Raw genomic sequence first — 12,556 nt, forward strand, 5'->3', positions numbered from 1 at the left:
AGAAGCTGTATAAACACTAAGCAAAGGGTTATGGTGATGATAATTTAAAAAATTGACATTAGGAAATGAAAATTCTTACTGCTTAAAATAACCATTTTTAAAAACACTTCCAGTCTTCTTCCTATAATTAGGTCATGTTTCTCATGACCTACATTGACTGGAGAAAAGGAATTGGGGAAAATAACTGGGATTTCATTATAAATTACCAAATTGCCATTCACTTAACCTCCTTCACTTTTTAGGCAGAGAATAAATCCCATTATAACACTGAGAGGAAGAGAGTGAAACGTGTGGCGTTTCCATTTCTATCAATAATCATTCTTATTATGTTCTCACTAAGTTAGCCTATTGGACCAGAGTGGAATTCAGTTCTTGTATTCTCCGTGCTGCTTCTTCTTCCCCCGAGGAACGTGACTCAGAGAAAACGGCGACTTGATATTTAACCGATCCCTTTCGGCCTCTTCTTCCTCGTCGTATCTCTCATCCTCATTGTCATCCTCCGCATCACTGCTCTGAGGACTGGAGGCCTGAGATCCCGAAGGCGACGGTGGTACCGAGGAGGGCCTGGGATACTTAAACCCTTCTGTCTGCCAAAGCCAAAAAAAGACACGAAACATCAGAAGGACTTCTTGATTTTTCAGTGAGGTAAACACTTGGCATGTGCATTTATTAAAATCACAGTTGGATATTTTTTGTGGTCTGTTCAGGGGCTATTAATTTTGATTTAATTTGACTCTGGTACCACCAAGTTCAAGAGAGATTCTAAATAAATAGCTTCATTTTATGGAGCACTGAAATGTGCCAGGTGCTGCGTGTATGTGTGATCGTATTTAATCTCCAACCAATCTGTTCCTCCCGTTTACAGAAGAAAATTGAGGGTCCAAGAGGTTCCAAATGATTTGCTCAAGGTCTTAACAGCAAATGGTAGAGCAAAGATTGGTTCCAGAAGACCTGAATATTTTCAGAGCCTCTACAGACCTGGGCCAACTAATGGGCCAGTCAAGATGTTCACTGCAATCTAAGTGTAACAATTCTCACTTCTGGAAAAAACTTATCCATGGGTGAATGTGGGTTTTGTTTTTGGTTTTTTTTTGGTCAGTTTAGGTTTAACTACATTTAAAACATCATGCTGCAGTCCATGGGGTCGCAGAGTAGGACATGATTGAGTGACTGAACTGAACTGAAAACATTAATACATTTAACTACAATCATTCAGCAATGTCTCAGAGATACTGTCCTTATTATAATTAAGTAGGCTATTTATTTTTGCTAGTATTTTTACGATGATTTCTGGAATGATCTGGCTGTGACTACCCGAGAGCCTTTAATATCTACTGCCATGATACCCTGTTGAGATTATCAGTCTCTGTTGCATCCTTCAGATTTACTCAATCAAACTGCAGAATATGGGCAGCCTGCATATCCATGGACAGCCACCACTAGAAAGATTCCTGGAAGCCAGGCCACTTCGTCGACCTCGAAATTCCACCAGTTCCATTTATTTCAGTTAATGAGCCTTCATCACTAGGTTTTAATCAATTGCCCTTCTACCTAAGATGCACCGAGATAACTCATTTGATAAACAGACATGAGCACCACCTATAGGACAGACACCCTAATGCCACCGGGGAAACGAAGATGAAAAACATGATGCTTCATCAATCAGGAAAACAAATGTAACAGCACTTGTCATTCTGAATTTCAACTATTTTTAGACACTGTTATGTCATATATGTACAATCACTTCAAGACTCATACTTTACCTGAAAGCAATACAAAACGAGAGAAAAAAAAAAAAGCTGAGTCCTATACTTAGCATAGGAGTTCAACACTTATTTAGTTGAATTAGTTGAATGAATGGATGAATATAGCTGAATTATCATTCAGGGCAGTGACCACCTTTGAATAATCTAAGCAAGTCACTCTGGGGACATGGACATGGGAACTGAAATTTATATACTGAGAGATTTATGAAACCCTTTCATTTTCTCTATTAGCAACTTTTACCTCAGGTTAGCTCTCTAGATCTGGTCCTCAAACACCAAATAAAGGTGAACATAAGGTATTGGGCAAAATTGCTCATGGTAAAAATGACTCCTGATTGAAAAACTACATCTACATTTGGAGTATCTATAAATACTTGAGAAGATCTCTAGCTTTTAGAAATCCTTGAATTTGATGACTCTTATAATTGGTCACAATCCTTGCAGAGACCACAGAAGCTTATCAATAAAGATTTACATGAGATGTTGGCTCTTGTGGGGCGTGGAACTACTAAGCTAAAATAGATCTCATGGTCAACAGCAGGGGTTTCATCTTTTTGCACCTAAGTGTTCACCTGGTGGGGAGGGGGCAGAGAAATTTAGCTCTTAGACCGCTGTGTAGACTGCTGTAAGAACTTATTCCATTGAAGAGAGATGTCTGATACTGCTCTACCTAGAGCTGTGTTTCCTTCTAAGTAAATGTGATGACAAGTAGTCTGTTCTAGTCTCATGAACATAAATGTCTCAGGTGACTTTAGAGGAAGACTCCCTGGTGGGCATGGCTGAATGGAACGGAAATGGTCATCTAGTCCAATTTCTTCTATGGTGCTTGAAGTCTCTCTGTTATTCTTGCCGAGTCATCAACCCAGAGAAGGCAATGGCACCCCACTCCAGTACTCTTGCCTGAAAAATCCCATGGACCGAGGAGCCTGGTAGGCTGCAGTCCATGCGGTCACTAAGAGTCGGACACGACTGAGCGACTTCACTTTCACTTTTCACTTTCATGCATTGGAGAAGGAAATGGCAACCCACTCCAGTGTTCTTGCCTGGAGAATCCCAGGGACGGGGGAGCCTGGTGGGCTGCCGTCTATGGGGTCGCACAGAGTCGGACAGGACTGAAGCCACTTAGCAGCAGCAGCAGCAACCAATATTTAAACATCTCCTTGGATAGCAAATTCACTTCTGATGAAAGTAGGCCAGTTTACTTTTCGACCACTCTCAAAAGAACAGATGCCTCAGAAAAGTTTCAGGCACCAAAGCATGAGAGTTTTCATTTGAAAGAGCTTCTCCAGTGACACGAAGTAGCTGACTGCTGACCCTAGGTATAGGCTAACTGAACTGAGGGCTTAGAGATGGTCTGACTTGTCAGTTTCTCTATCTGTTCTGTTGCAACACTATGAAAAAGTACAATAATTTGTGAATTTAGCTACTTTCAAATAAAAGGACTTACTGCACATAAACCATTTAGCTTTCAAAACAAATAAACAATACATAAACTATTTACCGTTGGTGGCGATGTGGGTTCCATGTGGAATTTTTCTGGAAAGGCTCTGCTTAATGTCAGGAGCCTGGCATGCTGGTAATACTGTGATAGAAAATCAATCCATGGTTTAAAAAAATTTATAGTTATGTATTTATATATATAAATATAAATATATATATGTGGCCATATTATTATATATGGCCAAATTATTATATAAAGTCTTATTCTCCCACTTATAAATATATATATTTTAAAGTGGCAGATTTTAGTCATCCTAAACTTAAGAATCAAAAAACCATGACATTGCTGTGTAATCCTGGGACACTCAACCTGGTACTCTGACAGTCTAGAGGGATGAGATGAGGGGGTGGGAGGAAGGTCAGGAGGAGGGAATACATGTTTACCTATGGCTGATTCACATTTTATGGCAGAAAGCACCACAACATTGTAAAGCAATTATCCTCCAATTAAAAATAATTTTTAAAATATGGTAATTTTAGGTTTATTATTTTTCAGTGAATAAGTAAAGAAATATTACCAAAAATCTGAAGGGAAGGCCATCCCTCTAAGTAAATGAACTCTTACTTGAACTCTGAATTGAGCACAAAGGTGATTGAAAACACTGGTTTTTTTCTACAGAGAAGCAGTATAGTGTGGAAAAAAGTTGGAGCCTGAATAATCAGACAAACGGGATTTAAATCCTGCTTCAGATATTAAGAAAGAAACATAACTTCTAAGTGCCTTACCATCCTGCTTTCATTATACAATGAGGACAGTAAAATTTATCTTCCAGGTAATAAGCATAACCGTCAGCATTAGTGTGTGTGTGTCCTCAGCTGATGGCTGCATCTGTCATTTGTCAGCCAGAGTTCAGCAGTATTTAAGCAGTTACATTATGTGAAGGCAAACTCAGTTTAGTTTTTATTAAACCATCCAGTGCTAAGATGTATGAACATCTATCTGAGTATTTATAAACTTACTGCAGACTAGAAAGGAGGTATTTCCTGTACCTGTAATTTGGAGAAACAAAAGATTATTCCCACTCCCCACTGTAGTTGAGAAATGTGATCATATTCTCTCTTAGAGGGAAACAAAACAGGGACTTTCTTCTTGATGTTTTCCTCATCTTCATGAAACAATACCTGTAATGCATCAAGTTAAGCCCTAGAAATAGAATAATTAGTAAGATCATGGCTAGATCTCTCTGAACCGGCTGTTCTGGTCTCAAACTAAATATGAAAAATTGGAGTTAGGATTTCGCCAAACTCACATCAAGTTAAAAGTAGTCATAGTTAAGTACGTGAGAACATCAGTGAGATCTTAACAATGATGATACAGATTGACCTTATAGATGGCAATTCAAATCAGATCTTTCATAACCCAGGGGGGATTTTTAAAGGGGTCCTCTGTGTAGATCACAGACTTGCTTACTCTGCCTAAGTATCTCCAGTCCAGAAGATCTGAGAGCCTCTCGGTGCGATTCCTTTGAATAATCCTCTGGCGGCGTGACTGTTTGCAAAATCCATAGAGAAACTGAGTCAGCTGATTGCAAGAATCATCAGGGGAGCAGAACCGCCTGTCAACGATGTAAATTCCTGAGGGACACAAACACCGTTGCACAGGTAAAGGTAAGGCTAACCTTGGAGCATTTCTACTCCTGTTCCTTAGGCTCCATCATGGACCGCATGCTTATCCACTCCCTGACTCCCCTACTGCTTCTGCTTCATCTTTTCCCTTCCAAGACTGTATTTCTCCTGTGATTTCCTTCTAATAGCTCACAACTGTCACTAACACACAGCCAACCAAATGAATGTTGCCAGAAAAAACCTGGCGCAACAGGGCTACTCCAGATCAGTGGTCATCCTTGGGGCCACTGGCTAACCAGAGTCTCCAGGGTAAGGACTGAATCTCAGTGCTTTTCAAGTTCCCCAGTGTCCCCACTGTGCACCATGGGGTGAGACTACAGCTGTCACCCAGGGAAAGACAACGGTGACAGCGCGACTCCGCAAGACCAGAGAATCAGCATGTCCAGGCAGAGCATCCAGCCCATTCTAATTTTTCTTGTTGCTAGGCAACATGGAAGTAGAGATGGTGATGCCATCTGCCATCTGAAATGTGAATTTTGATAACTTGGTAGTTGGAACTTAGAAAATAATTATGCTGACCAATACATGTACTCTAAAGCAGTGGATATCATAATATCACTTACAGGTAATAGAAGACCAAAACAGTTCAGAAAAATAAAACGGGGAAAAGGCAAGATTTGTCCAAGTTTAGCACTCCTTTTGGAGAAGGGGATGGCTACCTACTCTAGTATCCTTACGTGGAGAAATCTCATGGACAGAGGAGCCTGGTGGGGTACAGTCATTGGGGTCGCAAAGAGTTGGACACAACTGAGCAACTAACACTTTCACACTTTGTAGTTTGACTTTTAGGCAATATAGTCAATATTAATATCATCCTTATCTTTTCTATGGACCATATAAGTAATCTACTTTTAATCAACCAAGAAGTATAAATATTAATTGGGGTTTCCCTACTGACTCAGCAGTAAAGAATCTGCCTGCAATGCAAGAGACCCAGGTTTGATCCCTGGGTCAGGAAAATCCCCTGGAGGATGGCATGGGAATCCACTCCAGTATTCTTGCCTGGGAAATCTCATGGACAGAGGAGCCTAGGGAGCTACAGTCATGGGGTCACAGAGTCTAACACAACTTGGCATCTAAACAACAACAGAAAAAAAACAATCATCATCAGGATAGTGTTAAGAGTTAGGTTCTGTAAAGACCCTGTGCTTTGTTTGGTGAGAGGTCTGTTCTCGCTGGTTGGGTTCATGATGAAAAGCCTCACCGTATGCAGTGGGGTCAGCCACATGCTCCTGCATGAAACAGCCAAAGCCAGAGAGATTGGTGGTCACACTGGGGATGCCCATCACAGTGCATTCAGCTGCCAGGGGAAACAGAAAAAGGCTTGGGTTCAGACCAGCAATTATACCTTCTTATACATGCAGAGAAGGAGAAAGCGCCAGTCCCAGTAGCAGCAGTGTTTGGTTTGTGCCAGGCACAGCACTAAGGTCCTTACATGCATGAACGAATTTAATCTTCTCAAGCAGCCTGTGAACTAAGGCTATCATAAGCCTCATCTTACAGATGAAGACATTGAGGCCCAGGGAGGTTAAATAGCTTGCCCAGCTTCACAAAGCCAGGGGATGTGGTGGAGCTGGGATTTGTAGCCAAGTGCCCAGCCCCAGAGCTACTCAGCACTGCTGCCTAACTGCCCCTCTCATTCCAGCGGCCTTTTCTTTTGCTCTGTTCTAAGCTTGTGTCTCTAAGTACATGGCAAGTTTATGCGGTAAGCCGACTCATTGGAAAAGACCCTGATGCTGAGAAAGATTGAGGGCAGGAGGAGACGCGGATGACAGGAAGAGATGGTAGGATGGCATTACCAACTCAATGGACATGAGTTTGAGCAAACTCCAGGAGACGGTGAAGGACAGGGAAGCCTGGCATGCTGTAGTCCATAGGGTCACAAAGAGTTGGAGACGACTGAGCGATTGAACAACAAAATACATTGTGGACAAGACCAGTTCCTCCCCTCAATTTCATCTCTTTGGCCACCAATCTCTTCCACTTTCTCGGGTACTCAGGGAAACCATGGTTTATTTCAATCCTCTATCACCTTTTAGTCAAAACCTTTTCTCCAGACAATCTCAGATGTGTCTTAAGACATGTTACCACACTCAAGAATATTTGAATTGTTAATGTGAAATTTATATTTAATTATGGAATTCTTCTTGGTTGATTAGGGGGCATGAGTGGACAAAAAAAAATTTCCTCATGACCCATGTACTCCTATTCTGCAAGTATTTCCTCTTGGTTTAGCTCCAGAGAGTAGTGGTTTTCAAATTTGGGGGAAGATGGAAGAGGAGAGGAAGTTGAGCCAGGGATTATTGACTCATTTGAGAATGTGATGAAACCTAGAAATCCTCCCCAGAAAAATTTAGCCTACAATTCTATGAAACTTAACAGATCCTCAGTTTTATTAAATACTCTTTTACACCCAAATAATAAAAATTCAGGCATCTTTGTAAGCACCATATATGTCCACTGAATGAAATTAATGAAGTCAGTGTTTATCTTCACTAGGTTTCCTCAAAACATAAAACACAGATTTTAATACTTTCTGGAGTGAGAGTTAGCACCACATAAAGCAATTGTTCTAAAAAATTATCTAATATACGAATACCAAACTTATACCACCAGAGGTTCTGCTATTTCTGCAATTCAAGTTAGGAAAGGAGAGGTCAACTTCCTTAGAGAATGACTCATTCACTATTTGGCATGTATTTCTCACACTCCCTTTTCCATCTACTTATCTTTTACAACACCTTTCTGGCCTTTATCTTAACAAACTAGATATAGCTCCTCTATCATTTCAGGTTAGGTTTACCTTTGTCCTATGATATGATATTCTGGTGGGAAGTAAGTCAGATAGCCTCTTTATCCAGTGTAAATGACTTACCACATTCCCGTTCTCACTCATGTTTTGGTTTTGTACTTTTTGTTCTCCATATTTATAGTTGAAAATTATATTACTTACTAGAAATAACAGGAGTAACAAAATTGTCAGTCCATCAAGTGAATTGTTTTAATGTATCTCAAAAGATAGTTATTCATTAAAAACAATTTAAGATAACTGTGTGGGCATTTTACAAGTAAGAAGATACTACCTTCACAAAAGTGGAATTGGTGCCAAAAACAACTTTTAGAACTACAAGAGAGATAGCTGGAGAAGTCAGATTAGTAACTTTACTATGTCATGTTTCAAGAATGGGTAATTCTTTGTCAGTCTTTCCCCAAACGTTCTAATGATTTTACAGCTGCTGGCAAATTATTCTTGCTGGAGCCTAAGACAATAAAAAAGGAACTTTATCAAAAGATGCAGAGCCTTGTCACTCCTATTTTAAAGATTATAGTAACCTATTTATATAGAATTTAAAATTCTATACTTAAATTCTGGGGTCAGAATGTAAAGATTAGAAAAACCTTCCTCATAATTCAGCCTATGACCTCTCTCACCTTAACTGCTGCTGCCCCTTACTTAGACCATGAAGACACTGAGATGCAGAAGGCAAAATGTATTCATTATAAATAAAAATGTTTTCTGAGCCTCTTATTTTCAATTATAAATGGAATTATAGCTGTACTGGGAGGAAAATCTCGGATTACCAGGAAGATGGAAAAGTCATCAATGTCTTCTTAGCATTGGCATATAAAGTAATTGTTTCCTTTTTCATTAGGCATTTCAGTACAAATACAAATTGACAGCTCCTGATGCCAATGACAACCATGTTAGTAGGATACAGAAAAGAAAAAAAGATAGTGGATCTGAGAATCTACCACCTGTGGGGAAAAAAGGGGATGGGGCAAGTGTAGGGTCTGAATGGAATTATGTCATTGGCATAATGCCTACCACCAAACTGACATTCTATCTTTACCTCCTTTTTGAGAGACAAGGGTGTGAAGATGACTTTTCACCGTACATCTCTTTATACTATTTGTGTCTTTAACCATGTGAATGCATTACCTAATTAAAAGATAAATATATCCTTAACTTAAAAGGGATTCTTCTGAAATAAATTTTATAACAATTTCAGAAACAATTGTTTCTCATATTAATCTCCTTGTAGTTAGTCTCTTCTTCGTATTAATGGATAAGACTGGTGAATTTAACTAAAAAGATATATTCTTTATAAAACAGTCTTTTTCTTTGGAATGCAATGAGGCAACAATTCAGATACTAAAATATGCCCAACCACAACCTCTTACACTTATATAAAAGATTACGTATTATGTCCTTGGGCTTCTCAGGTGGCACTAGTCGTAAAGAACCTGTTTGCCAATTCAGGAAACATAAGAGAGGTGGGTTTCCTCCCAGAGTATTGGAAATAAAAGCAAAAACAAACAAATGGGACCTAATGAAACTTAAAAGCTTTTGCACAACAAAGGAAACTATAAGCAAAGTGAAAAGACAGCCTTCAGAATGGGAGAAAATAATAGCAAATGAAGCAACAGACAAAGGATTAATCTCAAAAATATACAAGCAACTCCTGCAGCTCAATTCCAGAAAAATAAATGACCCAATCAAAAAATGGGCCAAAGAACTAAACAGACATTTCTCCAAAGAAGACATACAGATGGCTAACAAACTCATGAAAAGATGCTCAACATCACTCATTATCAGAGAAATGCAAATCAAAACCACAATGAGGTATCATTACACGCCAGTCAGGATGGCTGCTATCCAAAAGTCTACAAGCAATAAATGCTGGAGAGGGTGTGGAGAAAAGGGAACCCTCTTACACTGTTGGTGGGAATGCAAACTAGTACAGCTGCTATGGAGAACAGTGTGGAGATTTCTTAAAAAACTGGAAATAGAACTGCCATATGACCCAGCAATCCCACTTCTGGGCATACACACTGAGGAAACCAGATCTGAAAGAGACACGTGCACCCCAATGTTCATCGCAGCACTGTTTATAATAGCCAGGACATGGAAGCAACCTAGATGCCCATCAGCAGATGAATGGATAAGGAAGCTGTGGTACATATACACCATGGAATATTACTCAGCTATCAAAAAGAATGCATTTGAATCAGTGCTAATGAGATGGATGAAACTGGAGCCCATTATACAGAGTGAAGTAAGCCAGAAAGATAAAGACCAATACAGTATACTAATGCATATATATAGAATTTAGAAAGATGGTAACGATAACCCTATATGCAAAACAGAAAAAGAGACACAGATGTACAGAACAGACTTTTGGACTCTGTGGGAGAAGGCGAGGGTGGGATGTTTCGAGAGAACAGCATCGAAACATGTATATTATCTAGGGTGAAACAGATCACCAGCCCAGGTTGGATGCATGAGACAAGTGCTCAGGGCTGGTGCACTGGGAAGACCCAGAGGAATCGGGTGGAGAGGGAGGTGGGAGGGCGGATCGGGATGGGGAACACATGTAAATCCATGGCTGATTCATGTCAATGTATGACAAAAACCACTACAATATTGTAAAGTAATTAGCCTCCAACTAATAAAAATAAATGAAAAAAAAAAAAAGAGAGAGAGGTGGGTTTGATCGCTGGGTTGGGAAGATCCCCTGAAGGAGCACACAACAACCCACTCCAGAATTCTTGCCTGGAGAATCCCATGGACAGATGAGCCTGGTGAGCTACAGTCCATAGAGTCGCAAAGAGTTGGGCACAGCTGAAGCAACTTTAGCATGCACACACGCATTATGTCCTTATGCTTACGTCAGGAGCGACAAAGTATACATTTGACCTCTGGATAGATCCAACCAAAATCACTTTTAAAACAAACAAACAAAACCAGAACCTTAGCAGAAATGACATATCAACTTGGAATATTATATACATGTGTGTAGAATAATATTCTAATACAACTTAAAGCATCTCACAATCTATACCTGTCACATACCTGGAGTATAACCCCAGGGTTCATAGTATGATGGAAATACTCCAAGATGACAACCTCGGACAAACTCTTCGTAATCCATGGGTAGCAAGGGGCTGGTAGAGGACAGGAACTCTGGGTGCAAAATCAACTGAAAGAGAAAAAAAAATCTAATGAGAAAAAAGAGAAAAGAAAGAAGAAATTAGAGCAAAAAAATCTCCTACAGTTTTTTTATTTCAGTATTTTGATACTATAGAATCCTTGTGTTATAGACTCAGGAGAAAGAAAGAGAGAGATAAGGAAAAATAAAAAGGAAAAGGTCTGGGTGTTTTTTTCCTCCTCTCCCTATTCTCTGTGAATATCTACTCTGAGGATTGATTTTCCCTCAAGTTCCCAGGCCTGGATTGGAGGATATGGAATTGTGTCCATTTTTGTTCTCATGCTAAACTCATCCAACCCAGCCTTTATTGACAGTAAAGATTTTATTTGCTTTCCTAACTGCTGGCCCCTGCCTTGTCTTTCAATTTATTCCCACCAGGAGCAGAGAAGAAGGGAGCTACCCTTACACGCCAAGTGAATGGAACTGAGGGACAATCGCAAGCTACCACCGCGATGTCGCAGAACTGGAGACAGGAAGAAGAGCAGGGCATCCTGAGAGGGTATTTTCATCACGCGAGTATAGTGGTCAAAAATAACCTCCAGAGCATAGGTCATAGAAAAATGCAGTACACAGCTAGGATGCAATGAGTTTGAGCATTACCTTTCCTTTTAGCATAGTTGGTTTTTTTTTTTAAGTTTTTGCAATTTGATTTTACACAGCAATTGTGTTTAAAACTGGCCCACAGCATTTTGAAAAGTTAGCAATTGGCTCCCGGGCACTGGTATGAGCCTTTTCTTGAACTGCACAGCCAGTGCATGTGTGTGGGCTAGTCACTTCAGTTGTGTCCGACTCTTTGCAACCCCATGGACTGTGTAGCCTGCCAGGCTCCTCTGTCCACGAGATTCTCCAGGCAAGAATACTGGAGTGGGTTGCCATGCCCTCCTCCAGGGGCTCCCCAACCCAGGGGTCGAACCTGTGTCTCTTACGTCTCCTGCATTAGCAAGAGGGTTTCCACTAGTGCCACCTAGGAAGCCCCGCAACCTTAATTTTCTGCAAAGGCAGACAGAGACCAGAATGCACCTATACTTGGACAGCTATGAATAGAATAGCTACTTAGCTGGTAACCTAGATAAATGAGTTCTATTTCTCCTATTTACTAAAATGATGAATTATAAATTTTAATATAATTATAATATATAAATTATATTACTCCAGTACTTTAGAATCAGATTTTTCTAATTCATTTATTAGAATTTAATTTTAATAACTTACTTAGCTATGAGGGAAGGCTGATAGGTAACCTAAAATTGGTTCGGTGAGAACTTTAATAAAACGGAGAAATAGAATTATATATATATATTATATATATTTTCATATGTAGTATGTTTTATATATTTTTATTTGCTTATATGTAAACATGTTTATATATAACTTGAAATAATGTCAAATTTACAGAGAAGTTGCAAGTATAATGTGAATAGAATTAATATTTTTCCAGATCCATATGAGTATAAATTGCTGACTAGATGCTCATCATCCATAAATACTTAACATGTGTTTCCTGCAAACAAGAATATTCCCCCCTAAAAAACTAAAAATAGAGTTACCATATGATCCTGCAATTCCACTGCTGGGTATGTATCTGGAGAAAACTCTAATTTTAAAAGATACCGTGCACCCCAGTGTTTATAGCAGCACTATTTATAATAGCCAAGACATGGAAGAAACCTCAAT

At 39.5% G+C, this 12,556-nt stretch overlaps 1 protein-coding gene across 1 annotated transcript in view; it reads right to left on the bottom strand.

Annotated features, from left to right (window-relative positions):
* Positions 1-365: 365 nt before the first annotated feature.
* GYS2 (glycogen synthase 2) overlaps positions 366-12,556 on the bottom strand; it is a 60,837-nt gene continuing 48,646 nt past the window's right edge. The window contains exons 12-16 of the mRNA XM_061125114.1: positions 10,747-10,873; positions 6,097-6,192; positions 4,678-4,841; positions 3,268-3,348; positions 366-587 (exon numbers count right to left, since the gene is read on the bottom strand). Of these exons, the coding sequence (XP_060981097.1) occupies positions 366-587; positions 3,268-3,348; positions 4,678-4,841; positions 6,097-6,192; positions 10,747-10,873 (690 nt within the window). The remainder of the gene's footprint in view (positions 588-3,267; positions 3,349-4,677; positions 4,842-6,096; positions 6,193-10,746; positions 10,874-12,556) is intronic.

This window comes from Dama dama, chromosome 22, assembly GCF_033118175.1.
Source record: "Dama dama isolate Ldn47 chromosome 22, ASM3311817v1, whole genome shotgun sequence".
Taxonomy (NCBI): domain Eukaryota; kingdom Metazoa; phylum Chordata; class Mammalia; order Artiodactyla; family Cervidae; genus Dama; species Dama dama.